Genomic DNA, 12,340 nt, shown 5'->3' with positions numbered 1-12,340 from the left:
CTCCGTCTGCCCGGAATCAGTCCGGCTTGGCTGGCAGGAAAGGCTTGATCCACCAGGGCCGCCTCCGAGAAGTCCCCGCCCGCCCTGCCAGCACGGGGTGGGGGGGGGGCTATCATTCCCTGGGGACGTTGACGGATGCCCAAAGTCCCGGAGCTTGGGGGTGGGTGGGCGCAAAACTCGGAACGAGGTCCTGGGGAAGCCCCCAGACCCAGGATGTAAGCAGCTTGTCAACCCCACACGGATATCTAAGAAACGTGGAGCGACCCTGCGACCCCCCTCTCTGAACTTGGCGGCGCCAGGAGGCTCCGCTCCCGCGGCTCCGCACCTGGCACGCGGGTGTCGATTTGAGTCCTTGGGGACCCGGCCCGCCTCGAACGCTCCGGGCCCGGGGCCCTCAGGTGTTCTCTGCAGCCAAGCGAGTTGAACAGAATTCTGTCTTCGGGCCCGCGGTGGCCTCCCACCCGCCCGGAGCCCCGTCGGAGATTTAGGGACATAACGCAGCTGGCCCATCCTCGAAGCCCGACCCACCTTACACCCCCTATCCGCCCCACCCCCCACCTCACCCCGCGGCTCGGAGCTTTCGGGGAAGCGGCGGCGCCTGCCAGGGCGGGGGCGGGCCGGTGGGGGGGTTAGGAGGGGGTATACTGCGGCGACGCGGGGGTTTGGGGGGAGGAGACAGGAGAAGGCTGCCCCCACTGCGCGCCCATGCGACCCCCGCCGCGCCGCGGGCCCCCGCCGCAGACAATTAAAGCGGGATTCCTCCCCCGCTGACGTCGGCAGCGCCGAGGCCCCTCCCGCGGTGGCATAAAAGGCGCGGGCTCCGCAGAGCAGGCAGCAGTGGGGGCCGGACAGCGCGGCGGTGCGGACAGCGCGGCGGAGCAGCGCGGCGCCCGGAGCGCGGCGGCCCGCGGAGCCCCAGCCCAGCCGAGCCGGGCGGAACGCCCGGTCCCGCGCCCGCAGCCATGCTGGCCGGCTGTGCCGCGCGCACCTGTGCGCTGCTCGCCCTCTGCCTCTTGGGCAGCGCGGCCCAGGATTTCGGGCCGACGCGCTTCATCTGCACCTCGGTGCCGGTGGACGCCGACATGTGCGCCGCGTCCGTGGCCGCCGGCGGCGCCGAGGAGCTCCGGAGCAACGTGCTGCAGCTCCGCGAGACCGTGCTGCAGCAGAAGGAGACCATCCTGAGCCAGAAGGAGACCATTCGCGAGCTGACCACCAAACTGGGCCGCTGCGAGAGCCAGAGCACGCTGGACACGGGCGCCGGCGAGTCTCGGACGGGCGGCGGCCGCAAGCAGCCCAGCTCGGGCAAGAACACCATGGGCGACCTGTCCCGGACGCCGGCCGCCGAGACGCTCAGCCAACTCGGACAAACTTTGCAGTCGCTCAAAACCCGCCTGGAAAACCTCGAGGTCCGCGCGCGCCGCCGTTCCCCCTCCGGCTCGCGCTCCCCTTTGCCCTCGCCCACCCCACTCCCGACCCGGCCAGACACCTCCACCCCCGCCTAGCCCGGCGCTGCTGCCGGGCCGGGCCGCCCTGAGCCGCGGATGGCCGCTCGCCTGAGCTCCCCGCCAGGCCGCCCCCGCAGTCACCCTGAGGGGACAGCGCCGCGAGCCTCCCGGCGCGGTCCCCGCTCTGCGCGTAACGCTGTGGTTTCCCCGCCCTTGCACCCCCGCAGCAGTACAGCCGGCTCAATTCCTCCAGCCAGACCAACAGCCTCAAGGATCTGCTGCAGAGCAAGATCGATGACCTGGAGAGGCAGGTGCTCTCTAGAGTGAACACGCTGGAGGAGGGCAAGGGGGGCCCCAAGAACGACACCGAGGAGAGGGCCAAGATCGAGAGCGCCTTGACCTCCCTGCACCAGCGGATCAGCGAGCTGGAGAAAGGTAACAGGCAGGGGGAGGGCGCCTGCTCCTGGCCGGGCTCCCTCTGCCCGCGGGACCGTGCCTGGGCTCCTGGCTTCCTGCAGCAACAGCCCGGAGCTCCTCTACCCCTCCAGCCATCTCCCACCCCGCTGCAGCCCACTGCCCCCATGCAGCCTGGTTTGGGCTTCCAATGGGTGTTATTGGCGGGGCTGGGGCACCTGGGCTCTGGCTATCTCTGTGGAAGCCTCCCCGCCACACACGCACACGCTCACAGGGTTTTCCCGAGTCTGATTTGTTTAAGCTTCAGTAACTTTGCACCGTAGCTATGCTGGGCCCAGGCCCTCCCTGTAAGAAAACCTGGCTCTAGCTGGGCCCCATCCCCACCAAAGCGCCGTGCAGGCTGGAGCCTGGGTCCTCCTGGCCCCCACACATCTGAGCCCGGGGCAGCTTTCCTCCCAGTCCCTTGGTGCCCCAGCGTCCTCTGGGGGTCTCCAGGTCCCCACTCTGCCCTGAGCCCCCTTCGCAGTTTTCTCTTCTGAGTGACCCAACCCCAGGCATCTTGCACACCCTGAGGTTCCTGAGTCACCAGCGCTGGAGGGCCCCCACTGCACCCCAGGGGCGCACAGAGGAGTCTTGAAGGCGCAGAAATCAAACAAGGTTGTAAAAGGTGTGGGGGAGCCCGGGCTCGGAGCAAGGCCACGTGACCCTTCTCAGACCGCAAAATGTGTCGGATGGATTTAAACAGTGCCATCTTAAGGCACCTTATGTAACTGAAAAACAGATCGGGGAGGGAGGGGCGGAGGGGAAGAGGAGGAGGGGAAAGTGGGGAATGGAAAACATCCCCTAGAGAGGCCAGGGCTGGACCTGCTCCAAGGGCAGGGGGTGCCGTGGGACTGACACTGTGTGGGGAGCACCCAGGCGCCAGCCCTACTCTGTCCCCTGACACCTGGCTTACAGGAAGCTGGCCCAGCAGGGTGCCTTCTAGAAATAATTCTTGGCCTGGGGGCCGGTTTAGTGCTGGGCTCCCTGGCAGGCTTCCTGCACACTCAGGGGCTGGCCGGTGTGTGTGTTCCGGCTCCGGGACCCGTGCCCGTACCCAGTGTGGGTGGCAATGTTTTGCCTGGAGTCAGTCACACCATGCCCAGGGCCATAGGCACAGTGTTTGTCTGGGTGGGAAGGGGGCAGACAGTGTTCCCTGGGGACATCCCTGCAGGGGGGAACTGGTGGCCCCCAGGAAGGGGAGGCTATGGGCAGAGCCTGCTTTTTCAGGAAACACACAGGAAGCTAACCCTGGGAGTGAGTGGCATAGTCATCAAAGCAGTCACCTTGGGGGGCCACCGGCTGGGCCCTGGGGCCAGCCCCCTGCTGTCCTGCCTGCTGTCTGCAGGGCTCCAGACAGTTGCTCAAAGAGCCTGGGAGGGACAGTTCTCCCTCCTGTGTGGTGGATGAGAGTCTGGAAACAGGCCAAGTCCCAGGGCCAGTCAGCTGGGTCAGATGAGTGACCAGGGGCGGCCTCGAGGGAAGTGTGTGGGGCACCAGGGGTCTGCTCATTTGTGTGGAGGCCCAGAGGAGAGTGGCTCTGAGCACGGTCAGCAGCCAGTGACCTGAAATGAGGTTGATTGGAAGGAACTGCTCTGAGGGGAGCCAGCCTCTTTTGGGGAGGCAGGGAGGAGACCTCCTTCCTCAGGGCCACACCCTGAGGGTGGGTTTACAAGGTGTGCACTAACCCACTCCCTACCCATGCCCACTGTGCTTCCCCACCCCCATCCCAGCCTCCCCAGGGCAGCACTGTGTGGGAGCCAGACCTGGGGTGAGGGACCTTGGTCAGCTCTCTCGTCCTGACCCTCTACCCGGGGGCAAAGTACTTGACCTCACTGAACCCCAACCCCCAGCACCTATACAGTGGACATGAGTCTGCGTCACAGAGCTTGGGGGTGGTGGAGCTGAACGGGCTTCAACAGGGCCTGGTGCTTTGTGGAGGTACAGATGACAGGACTGTGTCCTGTCCCCCCAGGTCAGAAGGACAGCCGCCCTGGAGACAAGTTCCAGCTCACATTCCCCCTGCGGACCAACTACATGTACGCCAAGGTGAAGAAGAGCCTGCCGGAGATGTACGCCTTCACTGTGTGCATGTGGCTGAAGTCGAGCGCGGCCCCGGGCGTGGGCACGCCCTTCTCCTACGCCGTGCCCGGCCAGGCCAACGAGCTGGTCCTCATCGAGTGGGGCAACAACCCCATGGAGATCCTCATCAATGACAAGGTAGGGCCCCACCCAGCGGGGCCCCGGGCCTGGGGGCTGTGGGCCGGGCCTGCTGTGCCGTGGGACACAGTCTCAGACTGGATGTCTGCCTTCCGGGCTGGACTGAGGGAGGCAGAGGGAAATGACTAGGAGAAACGGGAGGGGCGCTCTCCCAAGATTCCAGGAGCAGAGTGAAGCTGGAACCCGCCCAGAAAGAGGCCTCCTGGGGTGGGGGGTGGTGGAGGACCATCCAGGGGCCGGTCCTTCCCACAGATGAGTCCCTGACGCCTTTTCCCCAGCTGGCCTCAAGCTGGCTTTGCTTCTCCAAGTTTACAGGACCACAGATGTTCAGGATGTAAAGGTGCCCCTAGAGACTCTTCCCAAGTCCAAATCTATGCTGCTTCCCTGACCCCTGGGGAGGGCGGGCAGTCTTTTCCCTCTGGGTGCCCTTCTCCATCACGGCTCCCCACAGCTTTCACACGCCCCAGGCCTGTGTTGATGGTAAATGTCTAAATCAGGGCTGGAAATTGAATGCCAAGGCCTGATGCCTTGCCCGGGGAGGTTGGGCCTCTCTGGGCCCCATGTCCCCCAGGTAAAAGGGTGTGAGGGTGCTTTGGTCTGCTGCCCCATCTACCCTGCCTGGAACGTCTGAAGGTGAGTGAAACACCAGGTGGGAGGCTGGCGTGAGCTTTAAAAGGCACAGTGCCATGTCCCCTGCTGCCTCGCAGACTCTCTGTGAAGGCTGTACAGGTTGTAAACGCAGAGGTCCTGGCAGCGGGGGACGGAATGTTGGAGGAGAGGGGCAGGCGTGGAAGGCAGCGGTGACCTCCGACCCCAGGGCTGCTCTCTATCCCAGGGCTTGTGTAGACTAGCAGAGAGAGGGGGTGAGTAGGAGGGAGAAGGTTGTGTATTCAGGTCTATCTTGGGGGCCCCTTGAAAAGCATCACATCTCCTCTGTGAGTCCATGACCCACCCGACAGACAGGGACCGAGAGGTGACCAAGTCTGGAGGGGCAAGTGCTGCGAGAATTCAGTCAGGGCCCCTGTTGCTTATTTAAATGTAGCGATAGGAAGAATAACAGCTGAACTAGTAACTAGTAATCACTGATCCTGAGCTGTACCCCTGTTCCCGTAATGTCATGTGCGTCATTCTCCTTGCCAGGTAGCCAAGCTGCCCTTTGTCATTAACGATGGCAAGTGGCACCACATCTGTATCACCTGGACCACCCGGGACGGCATCTGGGAAGCCTACCAAGACGGTACCCAGGGCGGCAGTGGAGAGAACCTGGCTCCTTATCATCCCATCAAGCCACAAGGAGTGCTGGTGCTGGGCCAGGAGCAGGTACTGGCCATGGGGGCAGTGACAGGGGCAGGGTGGTGGTGCCCCAGACCGGGGAGAGTGCAGGTGTGGGGAGGGGAGGGGCAGGATAAGGCAGGAGGGAGGGGAGCGAGCTGCAGAGGGAAGTGACAGGTCCTGGGGGAGAGAGCTGTGTGGCAGCCTAGGCAGAGTCTAGTGGGGGGGGAGGGGTGCTGGGGGGCTTATTCGAAATGTGCAGGCAGCAGTGGCCTTGGGGCTTGGCTGCAGGGGTTTCTTTGGCCTAGGAAAGCGCTTCTGCCTTTAGCCATGTGTGATTTATTTCCTGGGAGTGGCTGGTCTCCCTTTGGGCGCCCTGGAGGGAGATGCAGGCAGCAGAGTCCCAGGCCTTCCCTGCAGGGAAAGTGGGGAGGTGCCCCAGGGCCACGCTCCCAGGGTCATCCTTGGCGCCATCTGACCCCTCCGTTGTGGGCTGAGTGACAGGCTGTGGGAGAGGCCGAGTCCAAGTGTCCTCAGAACTCGGCCTCCAGGGCAGTGGCGGTGGCAGCAGTGTCCCTTTTCCTGGGCTCCCCGTGGGTGGCAGGGAGGGTGAGGTGGAGCTGAAGACCGAGCCCCTGATGGGGGAGACACAGAGACTGTCCCCTAGGGACGCCCCTGCAAGGTCCCCACCCCTGCCTCTTGGTCCATCCTCATCCTCTGTTTTCTCTGAAGGACACTCTGGGTGGTGGGTTTGACGCCACCCAAGCGTTCGTGGGTGAGCTGGCCCATTTCAACATCTGGGACCGAAAGCTGACCCCCGGGGAGGTGTACAACCTGGCCACCTGCAGCAGCAAGGCCCTTTCTGGCAACGTCATCGCCTGGGCCGAGTCCCACATTGAGATCTATGGTGGGGCCACGAAGTGGACATTCGAAGCCTGTCGCCAGATCAACTGAGGGTCCCGCCCTTCGGCCCCCGCCTGCCTCCTGCTTGTGCGGTGATGATCTGTGATCTGTCGTCTCTCCTTCTCTCCCTGTCCCCCGGAATGACTCAAGGCCATTGCCCTCGTACACGCGCACACACGCACACATGCACACAGCCTGGTTTGGTCCTGGTGCACAAGACGCAGGCCCGGCTCTCGTCCGGGAGGAGGTTCTGTCCTCCCTGGGAGCCCTGCACTGTGTCTCAGGCATGCCCCACTCACCGATGACACAGGCGACGGTGACACAGGGAACAATGCAGGAGTGAGAGGACTGGTGTGTGTGTGTGTGTGTGTGTGTGTGTGTGTGTGCACGCGCACGTACGTGCGAGCGTGTGTATGAGTGCATGTCTCTGCGGGAAAGGCTTTTTCTTTTTGAGGGAGGTATTTCATTTCCTTCCTTCTTTGTGGCTTTGGGAAGTCTCATGGCGGATCGGATATCTGTGTCTGCCAGCCTTGTGAGCTGCTGCGTGCCTTGGGGCTGATGCAGCTTCTTCAGTCACACGCATTTGTCTTCGTTTGCAAAGCTGGTTCCGAGCCACATTTCTCTATTGATAAAATAAATGTCTTTTAGCGGTTTGCTAAAGGCTGGGGGGGCCTCTCCACGGAGAAATTTTATTTTGTAGAAGTGAATTCTCTCTGAAGGATTGATGGCAGACAGTGTCCTGAGAGGGTACCAGGTGCTCAGAGGGGGCAGAGGAGGTGGGAGGAGGGTCCAGGCAGGCCCCCTTCACCCCCCAGCTACCATCCTCTTGCTGGCATGTGAGGGCAGCACTGGGCCCGGGAGGCTGGCTGCATGCCCAGCGTGGCCAGCTCTGGCCCTCAGCCCTCCCACCCCTTTGCACCCACACACTTGGGATCTGTCCTCCCTTTCAGCCCCCAGCCGGTCCTGTCACTGCACTGGTGCCCCTGAGAGAGGAACGTCCCCCTCACAGCCCAGGACCCCAGGGCCCCACTCCTTTGCCTCTGGCAGGAGACCAGAGGCTTCAGTGGGTCAGCTCAAGAGTGGGCCTTTTAGACTAGGAAACCCGCCCTGTGATTTGGACCCAGCCATGCAGGGCCACTGAGATGCATCCCCGCCCGTGGATGGGAAGGTCCGTGGTGACTCTGACAGCCATATTCCTTCCACACAACAGGCCCAGGTGAGCCGGCTCAGCCAGTCCTCCACGGGGCAGGGCCTTCGGAGACGTCTCATGGAGCCAGGCATGGCCAGACCCAGCCCTAAAACCCACTCCCCACCTTACAGGGCTCAAAGGCCTGCAGCAGCCACTCATGTCATCGGCTGGTGACATGGAGATCTGACCGGTGTCCAGAGGCTTTGACTTTTTTCCCCATGGAAAGCAATCATGCACATTTCCTTCTAGTCCTTCCGAGGCTGGGAGAGAAGTGCATGCGTGTGAGTGTGCGTGTGCCTGTGCATGTGTGTGTGTGTGCGTGTGTTGAGTGAGAGAAAGAGCACTCAGATCACGCCCAGGGTAAGGTGAGCTCCCTGCTTTTTTGCACCATCTGGGGGTCGCACGCCCAAGGGCACTCTGGACTCTGTCACCAGGAATCTAACTAGCAAAAGGCTGGCAAGTCTTTCTAGAAGTCTTTCTACTGCACTGCCTGGCTCATCTACAGCTGCAGACATTTCTTCAGGAGGAGCAGGTGTTTCCGTCTGCTGTTCCTTCCAGGGGCACCTGTCTCCCTAAACGCAGGTCCATATTGTGTCGGAAACCCAGTGCATCTGTGTGTCTGTGTTGGTGTCTCTGTCGGTGTCTGCACGGTACCCAGTCGCCGTCCTGCGTGCGACATGTTGCCCTCTTCCCGAGGGTGCGGTCCAGGCTGCGTGTTGTGGTTCAGTAGTGGCTTTTTCTGACCATTGTGCTTTGTCAGAGCCCGTAGGTTGTGGCATCTTTGGATCTGCAGGGATCTTCTCTGTTTGCATGTCCCTCAGGGTGGCGTGTCCCTTGCTCCCTCAGTCTGATGTGTGTTCCCCTGCCTGCATGGACTTCTCTGGTTCTGTGTTTTGTGCCGAGTGCCACCCATTGTCCTATGACCATCCATGTAGCTACCGAAAATGGCTGGGAAAGCAAGCCAAGGGTGTTGGAGGAGGTCACGGGAGAGAGAACGTCCCTCTCCCCCTCCCCACTCCCCAAACACACCAAGAAGTATTTTTCACATGTAGGATGAGAACAGGCCCCAACGGTGCCCGTGGTTGGGAGAGAGCGAGAGCTTGGAATCACCCCTCTAGACCAGATCGCGCCCCCTCCCCCCCCCACTCACATCAGCCATCTGGGAGCTGTTGCGAGGCCCAGAGCGGGCTCGGTGCTCTCCAGTCAGCACCTCCCACCAGCCCCTGCCGATCGATTGATCTACCGGACGCTAGCCCACCACCTGCCCGGCGCGCGTGGTGGGAGCTGTCCGTTCAGGACCACAAGCCATCCTCTGCCCCAACGAGAGAGGGGCAGAGCCTACCCCAGACGTTTATGTCTCTGTCCCTTCCACCTCCCGACCCTTCACTTTCCTCACCCCTCCCCTGACGCACCCATGGTGCCAGGGACAGAAGCTGACATTTAGTTCCCTCCCCGCCCCTCCCTGGAGCCTGTGCCAAGCCCCTCGACTCCCTCACTGTGTTAACACTTGGCCCTTTGCTGGCCCCGAGAGAGGTAGATGACACAGCTGCAAATCTAATCCACGTAGTTTCCATCTACTCCTTAATCTGACTGATGTTCCCTCTTGCACTGAATAATCCATGCCTATCTCAGGTAAGCCATTTTATAAAAGAAGAAGATAAAAAGCACTGTCAAGACAGTGTTTGCTTTAGCCGAGCTGGAGCCCCACAGCTCCCTGCGTGTCCGAGGTGGGGAGCGCCCGACAGGCTCTCCTGGCCCTCGGGGGCTCAGATCCCACTTGAATCGTAAGCCTTCTTGCTTTTGATAACACGGTATTATTTCTCTTACTGTAGAAGAAAAAGTTTATTACCAAACAAGAGTATTTTTATGAAAGAAAAGGACAAACCTATAAATTAACTCAACCTCTATCTCCCTTGAAAACACTTTCAGGCTCCGCCAAATCGTAGAACTGAAAGCACGTATTTTGGAAGAAAGATACATTTTGTATGCTTTCTTTTCCTTTTGTAGATTCCCAGTTTATTTTCTAAGACTGCAAAGATCACTTTGTCACCAGCCCTGGGACCTGAGACCAAGGGGTGTCTTGTGGGCAGTGAAGGGGAGGGGAGAGGCTGGCGTGAGGTTCATGTTTGTTCCAATGAGCTCCAACGAAGGGCCACCTGTTCTCAAAGGCATGTTGGGACCAGGACGGAGGGGGGCCAATAATGGTGGACCCATTGTCTCCGAGCTGACTTGTTAAGTGGAACCAGTTGGGGACTCAAATAGCAGTTCCAACCTTGAGAGAAGAAACTAGGGTTACGTATTAACATCAAGGGGATGGAATCCTTTGTAATCTTATGGCAAAAAAAATGTGGCGGGAAGCGGTCATGGTTTCCTCTCTTAAAACATCATAGTGTGTAAATGTATTCAACTGTTGGGAAATGTGTCACTTCCATGCACGGTGGACTTAAGTGCAATTTGTTGTAGGACAACAAGTCATTGAGGAGAACAGAAGCCCGATAATACTTAGAGTCCCAATTTTGTCTTATTTGCCAAAACAAACAAAACTAACAACAACAACAACAAAGCAAGCCCCCTATGGTTGATATTGTTATAATGTATATAGTGTATAATATGAAAGAATTGATGTATCTTACTTTTTCATTATTTGCTAACCAAAGCTATACATTTTTCATATGACCTGCAGCCTTTTGGTATCAAATGGGTCAAAACCATGGGACCTGCCACCTCCCATCAGCAATTCTGGAAATGCACTATTTCTACTGGTATTCTTGCTTTCTCTCTTTTTTTTTCATTTTCTTGCTGAAACGACATGAACTGTTGAGTTTATTTTTACACAGTAAAGAGTGAAGAAAGACTGGTCTCCTTGGATGTCTCTTTTTCTCATCTCAACCTGCCGGACACCTCAGGGGACCTCCTGGGGGATTCTCAGTCCTGCACAGAGGACGGGGGGCTTTGCACATGCATTGCACTGCCCCTCCAGTGACACTAGCACATCAAGGGCAGGGAGGGGGGTCTCCCTACTTTGCAGGTGTAGCTGACACCGAAGCAGAGAGAGGGCATGGGGTGCAGAGTAACCTGTTCCTCCCCTTGCCTGCAGGCCCTCCCCTGGGTGGGTGCAGTACCCCATGGCACAGTGGAGCAGGTTCCAGGCTGCCTGGGTTTCTCCCCCAACAACCCTGCTCTGTTCTCTTTGGCCACATTCCTGCTGATTGGTCCTTGGCCAGCACCTGGTTACCTCCCCTCTTTTGGGGTTCCCAGCCCCATTCCCAGCACTCAGGTATGAGTGCATCCCGAGTCACATAACAAGGGGACTGGATGATGCAGGAACCCTGGGCGCTGGGAAGAGCTGCCTTCCCTGGCCCTTCGTGGGTCAAGCTAGACTCTGGATAGAGCTTGCAAGCTGCTCCCTTCCAAGGGACAAAATGACCACGAGCCAAAATAGCCCTCTGGTTAATTGCCCCCCCCCACACACACACACATAACACACACACACTCACATATGTATGCACAGTGGAGTTAGCAGAAGGACCAGTCCCTCTGGCTTCTGGCTCGTACTGCAGTACGCCTGCCTTCTTGGCCTGGCTCACAGACTTCCTGTCAGTGCCACGGCGACCTCTGGCTAGGACGCGGGAGCAGGGCTTGGGTGGGCTGTGAACAAGCTACTCAGTGGTCGGGGGTACAGAGGGGATACAGCAAGGCAGGCAGGAGAAGCCCCTATGGAGAGAGAGCCACCCCATGGGTTGGAGGCCCTTGACCTGCTTTCTCCAGAGCTGCCTTTGGTGGGTGGTGTCACCTACGGGCTGCATGCTGTGGCTGGGTCCAGGGCTGTGTCCAATTCCAGCAGCTCCAGCCAACACACCACCTTCTTGCCTCCCACTCAGAAAAGGGCATAGTGACGCCTGTAATAACATCACTCTTACAGCTCTAACTTCTATGGAAGAGCTCATTCAGAAACTTGGGCATTTTAACAATCATTAGAAGCAAATTGCTTTGCATGCTGTTCACACCTGATCTTGGCCTATTAGTGAATGACTTCAGGGGTCATGGGGCAGAGAGCAGCAGCTCAGAAGGAAGCCAGCCACCAGGCCTGGCAGCTGAGCTGGCTTCTGGGACAGTCTGGGCAGACAGACCTGGGCTCAGGATTTCGAAACTGGAGAGCGTCTTGCAAGTCACCCCACCCGCTGCAGCAATCCGTCAGGGGCCCCAATGTTCTCAGCTTGTACGCGTCCGGTGATGGGGACTCCTTTCCCATAGAGACCGCCCACTTTCAGACAGCTCCATCGGGGACTTACTACCATGTCTCTGTCTTTATATTCTTTTACTGAGCTGCATATATTTCCTTATGTTGAGCTGCAGCTGTTGCCTGTCCACACACGTGAAGACGGCCACCATGTCCCCTGGTCCCCACCATCCCTGCCCCCCTTAGCCATCAAATCACACTGCAAGTCGCTACCTGTCTGATTCTGCCTTTGTCTAGCTCTACATCCAAGACCTGTAAGACGTCTGGGCTGGGACAGCCTTGAGGGTCATTTAGGCCAACTCCTTCCCTTTCCAGGTGAGGGGACTGAGGCCCAGGGATGCCCTGTGGCTCCCAAGTGGTGCCGCTTGTCTCTGCCAGGGCTGGAACGAGACCCAGGACTCCTGACTCCCAGCCCCGTGCTCTCACCCGGCCTGGCTAACAGTTCTGTCCTCACCTGGAATCCGCGGCTGACAGGCTCACCTCACAGGTGTGAAGATGGGCTGAGCAGGTGTGTGCTCAGAGCCTGGCACCCAGGCAGGTGCACAGGGGGCTGCTCCCTCCCCTCCCCTTTCTGTGTCCCCAAGACCCCCCTCCACACTCCTCTCAGGAGAGCCAGAC

At 59.5% G+C, this 12,340-nt stretch overlaps 1 protein-coding gene across 1 annotated transcript; it reads left to right on the top strand.

Moving 5' to 3' along the window:
- Positions 1-817: 817 nt before the first annotated feature.
- On the top strand, positions 818-10,341 carry NPTX1 (neuronal pentraxin 1). Its single transcript, XM_019735709.3, has 5 exons — positions 818-1,406; positions 1,673-1,880; positions 3,874-4,118; positions 5,259-5,438; positions 6,123-10,341. The coding sequence occupies exons 1-5, from the start codon at positions 963-965 to the stop codon at positions 6,342-6,344; spliced, it is 1,299 nt and encodes a 432-aa protein (XP_019591268.2). The 5' UTR covers positions 818-962; the 3' UTR covers positions 6,345-10,341.
- Positions 10,342-12,340: the final 1,999 nt, after the last annotated feature.

This window comes from Rhinolophus sinicus, chromosome 12, assembly GCF_057876585.1.
Source record: "Rhinolophus sinicus isolate RSI-liver-muscle chromosome 12, RSI-T2T, whole genome shotgun sequence".
NCBI lineage: Eukaryota > Metazoa > Chordata > Mammalia > Chiroptera > Rhinolophidae > Rhinolophus > Rhinolophus sinicus.
Note: the sequence above shows the minus strand (reverse complement) of the source record. Positions and strands in the feature narration are given on the sequence as shown.

Coding starts and splice junctions, on each gene's coding strand:
- NPTX1 (XM_019735709.3), top strand. CDS start 963: ATGCTGGCCGGCTGTGCCGCGCGCACCTGTGCGCTGCTCGCCCTCTGC. Junction 1,407..1,672: donor CCCGCCTGGAAAACCTCGAG/GTCCGCGCGCGC, acceptor GCACCCCCGCAG/CAGTACAGCCGGCTCAATTC. Junction 5,439..6,122: donor TGGTGCTGGGCCAGGAGCAG/GTACTGGCCATG, acceptor TTTTCTCTGAAG/GACACTCTGGGTGGTGGGTT.